This window comes from Zalophus californianus, chromosome 2 (assembly GCF_009762305.2).
Source record: "Zalophus californianus isolate mZalCal1 chromosome 2, mZalCal1.pri.v2, whole genome shotgun sequence".
Lineage (NCBI taxonomy): Eukaryota > Metazoa > Chordata > Mammalia > Carnivora > Otariidae > Zalophus > Zalophus californianus.
Genome location: NC_045596.1, coordinates 159,305,390 through 159,321,911, shown reverse-complemented (window position 1 = coordinate 159,321,911; position 16,522 = coordinate 159,305,390). Strand labels below are relative to the sequence as shown.

General features: G+C 53.0%; 1 protein-coding gene across 1 annotated transcript in view; it reads right to left on the bottom strand.

Annotated features, from left to right (window-relative positions):
* The window catches only part of GFRA2 (GDNF family receptor alpha 2), an 81,927-nt gene that overhangs the window by 48,684 nt on the left and 16,721 nt on the right, over window positions 1–16,522 (bottom strand). Inside the window, exon 4 of the mRNA XM_027598824.1 lies at window positions 1,075–1,429. Coding sequence (XP_027454625.1) covers window positions 1,075–1,429 — 355 coding nt within the window. The remainder of the gene's footprint in view (window positions 1–1,074; window positions 1,430–16,522) is intronic.

Here is a 16,522-nt window from a genome sequence, read left to right as displayed (position 1 = left end):
ATAAACCATGTAATAAACCGATGTCCAGTACAGAGTAAGCAAACCTCTTGTGGTTTGCTTACTCACAGCCCTCACCACATGCGCCCACCATCCGCAGCGCCCCATAAGGCCAGGCTCTCTCCTACCCTCCGGCCTCTGCATATGCTTTTCCAGCTGACAATATTCCCTGGTTTTCTCCTTCTCATTTTTCAAGGTTCAGCTCAAGGCCCCCTTCCCTAGACCCCCCAAGGCTGAGGCAGATGTCCCTTCCCGACGCAGCCTCATCTGAGAGCCTACAGCCCTCATCCCCTACACTGGGATCGCTGCCTTGTCTGTCTCCCCTTCTGCACCAGCTGTTCCTCGCAGAGCACAGTGTTCACCTCTGCACACCCTTAGAACTGAGTGCCGGGTGCCACCGCGGCTAGATAAGTGCTTAACAACAAACAGGGAAGACAGAGGAACTCTAAAGAAGCACATTTCACCTCACTCTAACGACAACCAAAAAAACCTTCCTAATAATTAGGCTACACTTACTAAGCATTTCCTCTAAGCAAGGCTCTGTGCTGAGCTTTGGGCACACATCACATCCTCTAATCCTCAGGATAATCCTGTGACGTGGGCATGTTTACTCCCATTTACAAGGTGAACGAATGGCGACTCAAGAAAAGTTTACAACTTGCTCCAAGTCACACAGCTAGTGAGCGGAAAAGTCAAACCCAGGCAGTCAGACTCCGACCCGCACGGCAGGGCAGCACCAGCCTACCAGGAGCTACCTCTGTGATTTACCCCAGAGCCCCGTCCTGGTGGCCACATGACCTCACGGGGACCTGAGGTGGGGGCTGCCTCCAGAGGTATGACCCAGTTCACTGAAGGTCCCTTCTTAGTCCAGGCTCTAGGGGTTTATGCTTTGAAATTCTCCGCTCCTTGGCTTGTGAGCACGGGCCGAGCACGAGCTGAGCACGGAGTAGGCAGACAAACCATAAACCTGAGCCGACCGAACGAACGAAGGAATCAAGTGGCCGACAGCGGGGTCTGCGCATGTCTCTGCGGGGCCCGGAAGCGCAGGGCGAGGAGCTGCGGCGGCGGCGCGCTTACCGGCACAGGTGGTCGGTCCGGCACACGCCGCGGAGGTCCAGGCAGTTGGGCTTCTCCTTGTCCTCGTAGGAGCAGCTGGGCAAGATGGTCTGTCGGCGGCGCTCGGCGCACGCCTGGTCTTGGCAGGAGCAGAAGAGCATGCGGTAGGTGTACTCGCTGGGCACCCGGTCGAAGAACTGGCGCAGGGCCTTGTGGCACTTGCGGCGGTTGCAGCGCTCGGTGGGCGAGATCTCACGGTTGCAGATGGAGATGTAGGAGGAGCGTAGCTTCTTGCAGTTGTCGTTCAGGTTGCAGGCCTTGGCGGCGTCCAGGCAGTGGTTGCTCTTGGCGCTGACCGCTGGGTCTGCTCCTGTCCCTGGAGCGGAAGGAGAGAGCGGGTCACAGGCCTGCCCAGGCACCGGAAGCCCACAGCCACCCGCTCCCTGGGGATGCCTCCCAGCATCCACGGTGCCCTTTGCCTCAGTTTCCTCATCGGTGAAGTGGGGACACAGCCAGGATTAAATGAGCGACTAAACAGGTCCAGGTGCTTGTACCTGGGTACGACAGCGCCTGGTACAGACCAAGCTGTACCTGTGGGGAGTTCTGATGATGAGGACTGTTAATTCAGTCTTATTTAAAACTTATCACAACCAAAATGGCAAAAGCAACTAGGTGTTCGTAGTCCTGTTCACAAACAGGACATAAAATGACTGGCTCAAGATGATACGACTGAGTGGCAGCTGAGGCAGGATGGGCCCCCAGGCCCCTGAGCACCCAGCAGCAGCACACTTGAGCGGGCTTCTGGTCAGGCTCCTGCTGGCATTTAGGGAGGGACAGTCCTCATCGCGGGATTGTTAGCAGCCCGAGTACGAAGAGCACCACTGCCACCACCCTCACCCCCACCATAGGACCACTGAAGCTGTCCCTACACGTTCCAAAATGCCCCGAGGTGGGGGTGCTGCAGCGAGCGGTTAGTCCAGAGAACCACTAAAAAGGAGGTGCAGGTGGGAGCCCCGCAGTGTGAGGTAGAGGCTATATAGGCTAGCCTCAGACTCTAACAGGGCTGAGCACATAGCCAGCAGAAGGGTAGGTGTGCTGGATGTGGGACTTCGGTGTTAGCGCCATGCCTTTGAGTTTTGCATCCCTGCCCACGGAGCGCAATGTCTTGGACACAAAGCAGAATTCTCAGAAATTGTCGGGTTCCTTTTGTGGTGGCTACCCCATCCCGCAGGTCTCAGCTCTTCTAACAACCACCTGACCCTCCACTGCCAGCCAACCCCCACCTACAGAGTGCCTCTTGTCCATCCTGACAACAGACAGAGGAGGGAGGCAGGAATCCAGTCTGCAAATGCCCACCTGAGACATTCTGGTGAGAGCCAGATGGGAGATCACCTAACCCTACCTCTTGATTTCGCAGATAAGGAAACTGAGGCGCTAACAGGCAAGGGTTTGCCCCAGGTCACCCAGCACACTGGCAGTAAACAAGAGCAGGGACCCAGTCGTGCCAGCACTGTGTACACCATCAGTTTAGCTTTTAGGACCGATGAGCCACAGCCTCTTCATTCATTCTTCATCCACCCAGCAAATGCTTGCCAATATTTAGTGAGCACCACCCATGTCATGCAAGGTCTTGGAAGCTGTTGGGAAGGATGTGGGGTGAGGGAGGCTGACACCATGCCCCCCCTCCCGTGGCCAGCACAGATGCCTGAGCATTTCCAGCACCGTTCCTGGTCTCTGGGTCATTAAAGATCTATCAAACCCCACCTCTGCACAGCCCCCTCTGCTGGGTGCTGTGTCAGATACAGATGTGTACGAGCTCGTCCCAATTCTCGAAGAGCTCACAAATCTAGCTGGGAAACCAAGAGACAGAATAGCATAGCGGTTAAGGCTGGGTGTTCTAGAACTGAGCCATCGGCATTGAATGGCCCTGCTGTGTGGCTTTGGACAAGTGACTGAATCTTCCTTTGCCTCAGTTTCCCCATCTGCATAATAGTACCTTCCACATAACCTTGTTGTAAACATGAAAGAGATGGCTCATTTCTTTCTCTCTCCTGCATCATAACTTTGCCCTGTCTACGAAATCATCCCCATCAGGTGTTACACCACCCATCTTGAAGAAAAAAAGCCTCCTAATGACCATACACCCACCGTTAAGGTACCACCCTATTTTTCTCCTTCCTTGAAGGCAAACCCCTCAAAGGAGTTGTCCATTCCAACAGTCTCTTTCTCCCCTCCTGGTCTCACCTGGACCCACCGCAGCCTGGCACTTGCCTCCCGCTCTTGTCAGTGGTCAGGGATCCTGGGGCTTCCTCGTCCTCAGCCCATCAGGACACTGGACACAGCCAGTGGCCCCCTCTGGCCCCCTTTCCTCACTCCCTTCCCCCCTCTGCTGGTCTTCCTATTCTCGCCTAAGCAGCCTTCTGCCTTCTCCTCCAGGGCTCAGCCCCCTCTTCTCTCTGTGCACCTGCTCCCCAGGGCCCTCATGGCTTGTCCCCACCCAGACCTCCCCCTGGACCCCAGATTCGTATGTCCAACTGCTGCTTGCCCACTCTACCTGGAAAGCTGACACCCACATCTCAAACTTAACCAAACCCACGTGTTCCCCGCAAAGCTGTTCCCCAGCCCCAGTCCTCCTCATCCCTCTGAAAACAACTCACACTCCCAGTAGCTCGGGCCAAAAATCTTGGCACTTCCACGAGTCCTCTCGCATTCACACACCATGTCAGACAAACCAGGCAGTTCCACCTCCAAAACACATGCAGAATCCAGTCACTTCTCACCACCCCCGTCCAAGCCATCATCACTGCCTGCTAGCAAGAGCCTCGCTTCCCAGTCTCCCTGCTCTGTCCTGGAGCCCACCCCAACCCCTGCCTCAAAACAATCCTCTCATCGCAGCTGGAGTGAACCTTCTAGAACCCAAGGCAGAGAGAGAATGCTCCTGGGCCCCAACGCTTCCTGTGGCTTCCCATCTCACTCGGGGTACAGTCTTCAAGGCTATCTGTGCTGTCCAGTACGGTAGCCACTAGCCACACGTGGCCATTGCATCTGAAATGTTGCTAGCCCAAAATGGGATGTCCACACCAGATTTTGAAGATGTGCTAAGAAAAAATAAAAATCATGTAAAGCATTTCATTAATAATTTTTTAGTTTGACTACATATTAAAACAATAATCTTCTGGAAATATATTAAACAAATATATTGTTAAAATTACTTTTACTTGCTTTTTATTTTTTAATGTGGCTCCTAGAAAGTTTAGAATTATGTAGGTGACTCATATTTCTGTTAGGCAGCACTGTCTTATACGACCTCACCTCCTACTCTTCCTGGTCACTTCCTCCATTCCAGTCACAAGGGCCTCCTTGCTCTTCCTGGACTGTGCCCTGATCTCAGGGCCTTTGCACTTGCTGCTTCCTCTTCCTGGAAAGCTCTCCCCCATTACCTTTCTTCACTTCTTTCAGCTCTCTGTTCAAATGCTACCTTGTCTGTGAATCCTTCCCAACCACTCTATACATAATAAGAAGCCACTCCCATTACCCCTACTCTGATTCCTTTTTCCCACAACTCATCACCATCTACCATAGTATACACTTCTTTAGTCATTTGTTTGTGTCAAATATAAACGCCATAAAAGCAGAGGCTTTATTGGTTGTCCTCACTGCTGTACCCATATTTCCCAATGTCTGGTGCATGGTAGGTGTTGAAGACAAATTTAACAAGTGAAAGAATAAACGTACTTAGAATAATATTTAATTCCTAACAAGTACTCAAGAACTGTTGGCTAATATTATTAAAGAAGCCAAAATTACACAGAGCCAGCAACAGTGGTCAATACAAGACCATGTGTAATCAAGTATCAGTGTGGCCCAGAAGGGCTCAGATGTGAAAGTCGGGGGACGATGGACGAAGACTGGGCCTCACCCCGACACCCTGCCAACAACAGCCCTACAAAGGCAGAAAGAGGAAAGTTTCCTCTCTTCTTCTTATAAAAACAAAAGGAGGGGATTAAGGCAGAAAGAGAATCAAGGTTGGTTTTCCTACTCATTGGATAAACAGATCTTTATTGAAGGCCTACTATGTGCCAAGCACTTCCTCAGAGACTCAGCTGGAAACAAAGGGGCTGAACTGTGTGTCGGGGAAGTCAGGGTGCTGTGGGAGCAGAGAGGAGAGCAGCGTGTGCCCAGACCAGAGGTCACAGAAGCAGTGGCATCTCTGCTGAACCTACAGGATGAGTCGGAGGAGCAAAAAGAGTACAAAGCGGGTCCCAGGCTGAGCCAACAAAGAGCTGGGGCAAAAGTTGGGAGGTGCTGACAGCAACTCAGGATGCCTGGAGTTGGAGACTGAAAGAGGAGCCCGGAGAGCAGACCAGGGGCTTGTCCACAGTGGGGTGCGGCCTCCCAAGCAGTCGCCCCGAGCTGAGGCCACACCATCCTGCCCAGGGCCGGGATCGAAGGACACCCGTCTGCACACAGGCTGTTCTGGGGGCACTCCCTCTACAAAGGCTTCTCTCCCCCTCCAGCCAGGCTGTTCTTCCACGTTCCTTGCACCTGTCAGGACACTAGCAGGCAGAAGGGAAGAGCGAGTGAAGCAACCTGGGGCGGAGGTGAAGTCAGCGAGGACGGCGAGGGCCCCGGGAGAGGAGTGGGGCGACTCCGCACGCGGAGCAGCAGCTAATTTAGGCCCGCGGCTGCTTTTAGGTTCCCCAGGTGCTCTGCTCCCGCTCCTCTCAGCGTGTTCCTGAGCTAATGCCGGTGTAATTACAGCCTCAGTGCCTTCCATTTGGAGCTTGAATAGTGAAAGCTTGTGCTAGGGGGCGGGAAATGTAAACCCCTGGGCCAAAACTTGGTAAATTTTCTAGAAAAAACAGTAAGTGTGGCAACAGTAACAACAATTGCCTAGTTACAGGGATGAGGCCCCTTCCGACCCTCCCGGAGCGGGTGCCTGCCCTGGTGGGGAATGGTCCCTTTGGACCCTCCCGGAGCGGCTGGCCGCCCGGGTGGCCAGTGACCCCAGAGGCTGGCTGGGCGCGGCTTTCCCTCCAAACAAGGAGGCACGTTCCCGAGCAGGCAGGCCAAGCACACAGCCCCTCCCACATGCACTCTCTCCCACCACTGAGCCGCCTCTCCCCTGGCTCCGGAAGGCTTTGTTTTCTCTTCCACAGCCCCCACTGGGGGAGGAAGGAGGGAGGGCTGGATTGCAAACAGGAGCCTCACCCAGTGTGGGCCTCAGCCCCTTGACTAAACTGTCCAAAGGGCAAGGAGGGAGGCGCCCCGGCTACCCTCCCTTCGCGCCCGCTCCACACCCCTGGCAGAGACCACACAGGACCAGTGAAGGATTCAGGCCTGGGCCAGCCTGCTCTCTACACTCACTCTGCTCCTCCCCACGTGGATCTCCCAGGCCTGCCCAGAGGAGCCCAGATGGGCCAAGGAGTAAAGGCAAACAGCTGCCCCAGGGAGAGCTAGGGGGATTGAACCAGACCTGGTACCTTCCAAAACCTCAGGGAACTCAGCCTCCGGCTCCAGCCCCAGGGGGACACAGGGCTTCTTCCTGCCCTCCCTCCCTGTCCTGCCCTGAGGCAGGCCAGGCGAAGAACTGTAGAGGGACTCCCTTACCCCAGCCAAGCCTCGCCCGCCTCCCCTCTTCCCTCCCGGGGTGCTGCCCTGAGCCAATGACCAACTGTCCCTAGATCTTTCAACTGTTCTCCTTGAAGTAAGTGTATGACACTTGTATGGAGCGGGCTTTGCCACACCGCAGTCACCTAGGTCCACCTTTATCATTTCGGCCATGTTAACAGTACCACACGTATGAATATTTAATTTCTCCTTTAAATAAATCTCCTAATACATAAGTGAGATGTATAAATTTCTTCAACTGACTCACTTTCTAAATTTTTTTAAGGATTTATTTATTTATTGGAGAGAGAGCGAGCGAGCCCATGTACAAGGGGAGGGGCAGAGGAAGGAGCAGAGACTCGCAGGCAGACTCCACACTGAGCATGGAGCCTCACACCAGGCTCAATCTCACAACCCGGAGATCATGACCTGAGCAGAAACCAAGAATCAGACGCTTAACCAACTGAGCCACCCAGGAGCCCCTTTAAATTTTTTAATACCTACCCGGTTTATCCTAAATGATAACATCTCTGTTAGTTCTGAATTTTTCTAACACGTGTTAAAATGCACTGCTATTAAAATGAAAATAATTATTCCCACGCCCATCTCCCATTGCAGCAGCAGTGCACATGCAGTCGGAGGGAAGCCACTGGTTTACAGTCGAGGTCCTTCAACTTCGGTGCGTTTGTGAGTCACCTGAAGTGCCTGTTACACGCAGATGCACAGGCGCCCCTCCTCCCTGTCAAGAGCTCTATGGCTGGTACCTAAGAATCTGGATTTTGCAAGTTCCCCCATGATTCTGAGGCAGCCTTCCAAACTTGCAGGACCACTGAGTTGGAGCGGGGGCTGGGCTGCCAGTGCCCCTCCTCAAACATGCACACACCCAATCCAGCACACCATTTACCAAACCCACCCTCAGCAGAAGGCAACTGAAGGCCCTCTGTGGTCATCAAAGCATGCCCCCAACCCAACCAGGAGGCCCATCAAGGCAGACTTTACAACCACCAACAGGCCTCTCCCTATGGGAGCAGAAATAAGACACTCACCATTCTGTGATACTTGCAAGCCAATGGGGCGCTGGGTGTTTCTGCTCCCCTTCTGGCCTTCCAGGAAACTGCCAGCCTAGTCGCTTGCCCCTAATCTCGTTTCCGGCTGCAACGTCCAGCCCCAAGCCCACCCCGGTTCCCTGGGCCATACTCTGCAGCTCTACTACTAGAATGGGAGTCAGAGGCCTGATTTCTGTCTCTGCCTCTCCTGATATGCCAATCCCCAGACAAAGCCTGGCCCTCTCTGGGTCTCACTTCCTCACCTGAAAAAGGACAGGTTTTCAACTGTATGGTCTCCTACATTTTGTGATTCTCCTGCCTACCCTCACCCCCCTACACACACACACACACACACACACACACACACACACACACACACACACACACACAAAGTGTAAGACGTTGAGGGCTGTAGGGAGTGAGGAAGCTCCCATCCCACCTCATTTATAAACAGGCTAAAAGGAGTCCACCCTGGCCCCATGCAAACACAGCATGTACACGCACAGAAACACGCTCATATATACGAGGGCTCACAACCGCACCTGCCTCCTCCATGGACAGACCCCAAGTCCCTGTCGGCTGGCAGTCAGCCACACAGCTGTGAGTCAACAAATATTTTCAGGTATTGACCACTTGCCCTAGAAATCCATCTGTGAACTGGAAAGACAGAGTCCATTCTCTCCAGAGGCTTTCAGTCTAGTGAAAGACTGATGATAAACATATTAACAAATAAATAAGATAATTTAAAGTGCTGATAAGTGCTATGAAGAAAATAAACTAAGGGAATTCAGAAGAGAATGAATGGAGGATGGGAAGGCCTGTCCTAGGAGGTAACATCCAAGTTGAAAAGCATGGTGGGCAGGAGGAGTGAAACATGCAAAAAACCCAAGGTAAGAGAATCCCAAGCAAAAGGGAAAGCAAGTGCACAGGTCCTGAGACAGGCATGAGCTTGGCATGTTCACAGGCCGAAGGAAGGGTAAAGTGGCTGAAGTTTCCTTAATGAAGCAAAAGTAAGAGAGAGAAGCCACAGATGGTAGCCTGGGTACAGTAGTGACTACAAAGATGTCAAAAATTGAGCCCATTCTGCACATAACTTAGAGATAAAACCAACAGGATGGGCTGGACACTGAATAAGAAGAAAGAGAAATCCAGGTTTGGGGCCTGACCAGCAGGTGGTGGAATCACTTTGTGAAACAGGAAAGACCTGGAGGGGAGAAGGAGGGCAGAACTAAACACATCATTCTGTTTTCACTGAAGTTTGAGATACCTACTAGATGTCCAAGTGGAGATGCTGAAAAGGCAGGACAAATGAGTCTGGAGCGCAGGAGGTAGATCTGAGCTAGAGGCATAAAACAACATGACTGACACGGAGGCTATTTAGTGCCATAGGACTAAATGAGGTTGCCTAGGTTGGGGGCAACGATAACGAAGAGGAAAGGGCTCAGGACAGAGCTTCGGACACCATCATTTAGGGAAATGGGAAGGAGTGGACCAGGGGGTTGTGGAAAGTCAGGTGTCCTGGAAGCCAAGCCAAGAGCTTCAAAGAGAAGGACAGTCAGCTGAGTCCAAATGATTGGGGACATAAGGGTGAACAGAGAGGCAAGTGACAATGAGACATACAAACTCTAAATGGGGCTGGATGGAAGGCAGGACAGGTGGGGAGCTAGAGGGAGCCCAGCTTCCCCACTGGGTTGTAGCCACGCACACTATCACCTCCACACCCCTCGCCCTCACGGGGACACCCATGCCCAGCTGCCCCTCAAGATTCACTCACTGTCCCAACATCTGCACACTGAGCACCCACTTCATGTGGAGCACAGCTAGAGATGAACGAAAGCGACAAAGGCCCCTGCCCTCCTGGAGCTTACATTCCAGTCTGAATGAGACGATGATCAAGTACCAAATGGAAACTTACCCTTGGCCTCAGGCTCGCTCTGCAGGCTTCACAAGTGCCCCTGCCCATCCCTGCTCAGGGCTGGACTGGCGATTATAAGCAGGCACTCTGGCCCAGCGGGGAGGCAGAGGACCTAGCTGGGCCACCAACTAGCGGAGCAAGCAGGTTACGCAACCTCTTTGAGTCTCATTTATTTTCCTCATCTGCAAAATGAGGATAAAACACCCAGCCTGCCTGCACACAGGACAGTGCTAAAGATTAGACAGGATAATGTCGATAAAAATGTCTCTCTCCCGGTTTCCAGAACATGGCACATGCACCATAAATGCTTGTTTACGAGTATGTCCCCCACCTGGAAAGATCTTCCCTCCCTCCATCTCTCCATTGTCACACAACCCTGCAGGAAGAGGCCCATCCCGTGTACCTCTTGCTCTAGCCTCACACACCACACCCCAAAAGAGAGAAGGGTGCCCAGCCTCCTCACTGGTGAAGCCTTCCTCCTCAAGAGGAAGGCTCCAGAGTGCTCTCTGCTCATCCAGAAGCCTAAGAGAGCAGGAATTCCAGGCTCTTCCTCACCACTGAGAGTGGTAGCCAGGAGCCCCATACCATCTGCATGAAGTGGGACCTCAACTTCCCCAAGAGATGACCTTGCCAATCCCAGCATGCCTCGCCTGCCAGTCCTCTGTCCTCACTCAAGGCCCAGGGATCCAGTGGGACCGCAACCTTCGTCCCTGCTGCTCTGGGTGCTGCCCCTCAAACCAGCGGCAGTCCCAGGCTCCCTTATATCCTCAACCTTCTCTGGGACTTCCCCTCCCCTCCAGCTCCACACAACATGCAGCCACCCCAGCACCCTCCAGGGTCAGCTGTATTTTTGGAAGCAGACCTACACACCAAAAGTCAATTTGACGAATGGCAAATTCACTGAAAATAAATTCCAAAAATCAATTGCTCTTGAATATCATTTTATATTTTGTCAAATCTTAACCACTGTCAGGGTTCTTTCTCCAATTCTTCAAAAGTCTTATTGGTCTTAATTTTGTGTTTTAAAAAGCAATTAAAAATTAAAATTTCATCATTTCACCTTTTGAAGGGAGTTTGTCGGCCACTTTCGAGGGCTCTGTATCTTTTTAAATGTAGTTTGGGTGGGGTTTTGTAACCAGGAATTTTACCATACTCACACCAATTCCCACAATGACATGTTAGCTTTAATTTGGCATTTATAAAAATTAGAACCAAAATTGAAGCATTTCGTATTGAAGTGATTCACCTAAATCCTTCATCAGCATTTTTTATTTGTAGTGAATGGATGAAGGATTGGAGGCACCAACCACAAGCTAAAATTTTTTTTTACTGACTATGAAATATACTTTTCTCACCATGAAAAGTCCTTCTTCACAAAGAAATTCCAAAAAGCCACCTACGGTTGCTGTTTTTACCTTTCTGCCTCACACCCTCTCTTCCATCCTCCCCAAATCAAGTTTCCAACCCACGGCCCCACTAAGGACAGTCCAGCCAAGGTCGTTAGTGGCCTCCATGCTGCCAAATGCAATAGTCATGTCTCTAACCTTCTCTGACTTGACCTCTTGGCTACATTTGGCATAGCTGACCCCTTCCTCGCTCTTGAGACGTGTGCTTCTCTTGGCTTCCCCCCTCACCCTTTCCTTGGTTTCCCCTCCCTCATTGGCCCTCATCTCAGCTTCTTTACTTGCTCTTCGTCCCCTGCATGGAGAGCCCAGCCTCCCTGTCTTTCTGTCCACACACTCTTGCTAGGTGACCTCATGGGTCCAGGGCTTTAAACGCCATCTATATGCTAACGACTCTGCATCTATACATCAACCCTGACCTCTCCTCAGAACTCCAGGCTTACATCCAACTGCCTACTGGCATTTTCAGGCGGAGGTCTGACTAGCACCTCCACCCTACTGTGGCCGACAGAGAACTCTGGATTGCTCCCCCCGCAACCTCTCCTTCCCTCTTCCCCATCCTAATATACGGCAGTACCATCGCTGTTCAAGCCTAAATTACCAGAGTTGTCCTTAGCTCCATCCCACGCCAGACCCCAGATCCCGCACCCTCTCCACCCCTACTGTCTTAGGAGTCCAGCCAGTGCAACGGCCTCTCACTGCTTGCCAGCTTCCTCCCCTGCCTGTGCCCTTCCCCGCCCCATGGTCCACCCTCCCACAGCGCAGGAGTAAGGTTTTCAAAAGCAGAAATCATACTGTGCTGCTCAAGTGCCTAAAATCCTCCAACGTTTCACATCACCCTTAAAATGAAATGCAGAATCCTTAACTTGCGGGCAGCATCCCAGTGAGCTGGCCCCTGCCTGCATCTGTGCCCACCTCCCAAACACCACCTCCACCTCACTCACTGGGCCCCAGCCACATGGCCTCCCCAGGCCCCACCCTCCCTCATGGTGTCCCCTCCTGAGGACCTTCCCCTAGATGTGCCCTCTGCCATTCCTGGACCCCATGGTGGGATCCTTCCTGGGAGTCCGATTTTGGCATTTCCAATCTGGAAGACCCACCAGCCACCTCTGACCTGTCCTCCTATTTAATCCTGCATGGCGTTCATCACTATCTTTTTGTTGGTGGTGCTGTTCATTTCTTTGTTGGCTTGTCTTCTGTTTTTCTCTGTCTCCGGCGAATTGAAATAAGCTCCATAAGGGCAACTAATTCCCTTGTCTTGTTCACTGACATACCCCCAACCCCTAAAACAGGGCACAGCACATACAGGATGCTCCTGGAGTTTGAAGGATGAATTCACACACACACCGCCTCTGCGAGATGGGACATAAGCATCCAGAGTTCAATGACATAACCTCCAGACAGTAGGAAGCCCCAAAACACACATATAAAGGTTTAGTCCAATAACTATTTTTGTCGATCATGTGAAAATGGCCTTCCCATCTTTAAATGCCCCTCTGTGTTCAGCCCTGGACCAGGGCTTCCCTAAGAGGCAGAAAAGAGGGTTGGGGGCAGTGATTGCTCCACTGAGGGAAGGGCCCCATCACCCTTCTGCACTTTCCCACTCAGGCCACACACACACACACACACACACATATGCACACACCACCACACACCCTCATATACACACCACTCCACACAAACACACACCACACATATAGCGCCCACACACACGTATCACACACGCCACATGCACACATCACCTCATACACATAACATGCTCACAGAACACAAAGACACACACACCACCCCACACACAACATGCTCACAACACACACCACCCCACACACATCACACCACCTCACACACACACACCACACACACTCCATCTCATACACACCACTCCATACACAAACACATAGCAGGCTCACAGCACACCCCACACACACGCACATTCACACACGCACATACACACATACACACTCTCACACTTGCACGCACACGCACACTCATACTCACACACATACACACTCATACGCTCACACATACACACTCACACACATACACACTCGCACACACGCACACACTCATACACATACATACACACTCATACACACACTCTCGCACGCGCACACTCACACACGCACACATACACACTCACACACATACACACTCGCTCACTCACACACTCACGCACGCGCGCGCACTCACACGCGCACGCACACTCACACACACACACCCTCCACACACTCTGACCTGACCCCACTCGGTCCTGTTCCTTTCCCTCCGCAGCCAGGAGGTTAAAGGAGGCTACCAACAGATATGGTTGGAAGGGTCATTCCCAGGGCACTTACCCAAACCGTGCCTTACGCTGGAGTAAATGAGGTGAATACAGTTCATGGCTAAACCAGGAGCACGCTCAGGGGAGCAGAATCTTGCAGAGCCATCTCAGGAGCCTCTAAAGAGCAGAGAGACCCAGCCCAGAACAAACCCTCCCCATCACCTCTACTGGCAGAGCCTGTCTCACATACCCAAGGAGAAGCCAGTAGGTGCCCCCTAGGAGATATTATTTTAAAAAGTACCAGAAGGGGCGCCTGAGTGGCTCGGTCAGTTAAGCATCCAACTCTTGCTTTTGACTCAGGTCATGATCTCAGGATCATGAGACGGAGCCCCACGTCAGGCTCTGCCCTGGGTGTGGAGGGAAGGGCCCCATCACCCCTCTGCACTTTCTCTCTCTCCCTTTCCCTCTGCCCCTCCCCCCCAAAAAGTACCAGAAAATGTCTTCACCCCAAAAACCTCACCCCAACCATGACATCTCAAATTCTACCATTAAAAAGTGTTTCTTTGGGGTTAAACTTTGTTCTCTCCTGTTCTTTTCTTCCTTCCTTCCTTTTTTTTTTTCCTCATATTAATTTCTTCTTTGGACACAAAGGCAACAAAATGTCACCAACACCCTGCTCACACCGGAGGGCAAGCAAATCCTGCCCCCCACTACCAGGAGCCCTAGGTCACCGTGCTGACAGGAGAGAGCAGGAAAGGAAACGGAAGGGGGACATGTCTCAGTGCCCCGTGATGGTGGTGCCTGCCTCCTCCCAGTTGCTCCCAGCTGCTGATCAGCGTGGCAGGAGGGACTGGGCACCTGACCCCATCCACACAGTCACCTCCCCTCCCCCTGTCCCCACAGGCCCCAGCCCACCACCCCACACCCTCTCTCCCCGCCGTCAGATGAGCTCCTCCTCGCAAAGGGGAGGTGTAAGAGGTGACAGCTGCAGCTAAAACCCAGTCCTCGTTGACACTCAGAGTCTCTGACAGCTGTTAGAAGAAGAATGTGATTTTGAAATTTAAATAACACGCTTCTGCATTCGGCTCAGGGAGACAACCTGAGGATAAGCAGTTTATCGCCTAAGCCACCATGCAGGGGGTGCAGGGAGAGAGGCTGCCTGCTTCCTCAGTTCCTCCCCTGCTCTCCATCCCCAAACCACCCCCACCACCTCCTCATAGGGGCTGCCTCAGAAGGGGGTTTCTGAGAGGCACCAGCCAACCAGCTGAGGCTGAGCCAGTAAAGCCCTTGCTCACCAGTCTCCGTTAAGCACCCTGAGGGGAGGAGGCTCTGGGGGCACAAAGGCTCGGGCACCCCCTGAAAGGAGCCAGGGAAAGGAAGGGGCCTCCTGAGGCATCTAGCAGAGCTGAGCCAGGCCCCCACTCTGGCCATGGAGGTGACCTTCACAAAGGCCTGACTCTGGAGCCCAGGACCCAAGCCTCTCCCCCACCCAAGGGCAGCTCAGCCCCTCCCCAGGGACCCAGGCCCCCTAGCCAGGCAGTCATGCTGAGCTCTGTCCTGGAGAAGTCCAGGGCAGGAGTCCCAAGCACGGAGACCCCAGTGAGGCCAATCTCCCATCTGACACAAGGGTCTCTCTTCACTGTCCTCAGAGCCCACCAGGCCCAGAAGATGTGTGGTTCCTCCAACACCCCAGCTGGGCCAGGCCTCTAAGCCATGACGCTGCCAGCAACGGCATTCCCAGAACCCCTCTCTCCTCTTCCAAGACTTTCCTGATTTACCCGGGCTCCTTGAACTCTTGAGCAGCACTTGGTCTACACCACACCACCACCAAAAAGCCTCCTAGTGGGTGTCTAAGTGGGTGTCTGCCCATCCCACTAGGCAGTGAGGACGTGAGTCTGCTTCACTCTAAAGCAGTGTCTGATGTAGTATCTGGAACACAGCAAGCTCAGTTTACAAAACAGGTTGGCCCGGGCCCCATCTCTCCCACAAAGCATTTATGAGCACCCCGCCCTTCCCTAACCCTCAGATACTCCAAAGATGCAACACACATAGGCCCCTCAGATTTGCTTGCACCTCTTCGCCACCTTTCCTTGTGTGGTCTAACACCCCATTGAAGCCATTAGCTTCCTCCCGCCCTCTACAGTGCCCCCGCACCATGTGACGAGCTATGCATGCATCACCACCAATCCCTGCAAGGCAGGCCCCAACTGCTCCATTTGACAAGTCAGAAGGGTCAAGTGACCCACCCTGTGGTCACCCAGCTGGGAGGGCAAGGCCAAGATTTGAACTAGGTCTGGCAGGCCCACCCAGTACTCCAGGATCTTCTGTGTGGGTATGTATGTATTAGAAGCACAGGAGAGCGCGAGTCGCCCACAGGAATACAGAGACGCATGGACGCATGGACACAGACCAACACCCACGATCACACATGTGCCCCCAACACATGAGAGTGCTGTAGCACCAAGGGGAAAGGTGGTGCTCATCTGTGAGGGGCCACCTGTCAGGCTTCTTGGCAGGGATAGGGTTCCCTCCACTCCTAAGCCCCCAAAAAGGGGACCACTTGAGCCCGATACATCCTTAGGCCTTTCCTGCCCCTGGCCAGGCAAGACGGCCCACCCACCCCAGAAGCTTACTGGCCAACTGAGGCAGACACTGCCCACTGCGTCTTCCTCCAACCCACAAAATGCCCCTGGCCCAGACATTTCATCCACCTCCATGTGTCACCAACCCTCCACAGTGTGGCTCACCAAGGCCAGGGTGGCTCAGCAGGAGTCCCCAGGTCCTACTGTCCCATGAAAATTGCCGAGTCATCTCCCACCCAAGCCCCCACCAAGCACTATCATGGGTGCTCCGGAGGCAGTCTCATGTCACCAAAGGGCTTGCAACCACTTCCCAGATGCAAGCTTCCAGGCCATCTGCCCTTAGAGAAACTCCATAAGCTTTAAATAGCTGCATATCCTAGTGCAACATGCCCCAGCACTGAGTCAAGCATTTACCTGCAATATCTCATTTAGTCCCAGCAAAACTCTAGAGAGTAGGCATTTCTATCAGCCCCTTGGGAGAAGGGGTGGGCCTAGGTGATCTCTAAGTTCCCTTCCAGCTACAGAAAAGACGTTTGCATAAACGTGCTCCGTGCCCATGCATCTGGTAAGGCCCTCGTGGGATGCAGAGGCCCTGGAGGCTCCCACCCCTCACCAAGAATGCAAAGCCCAGCGGAGGCCATCTGCCATTGTTT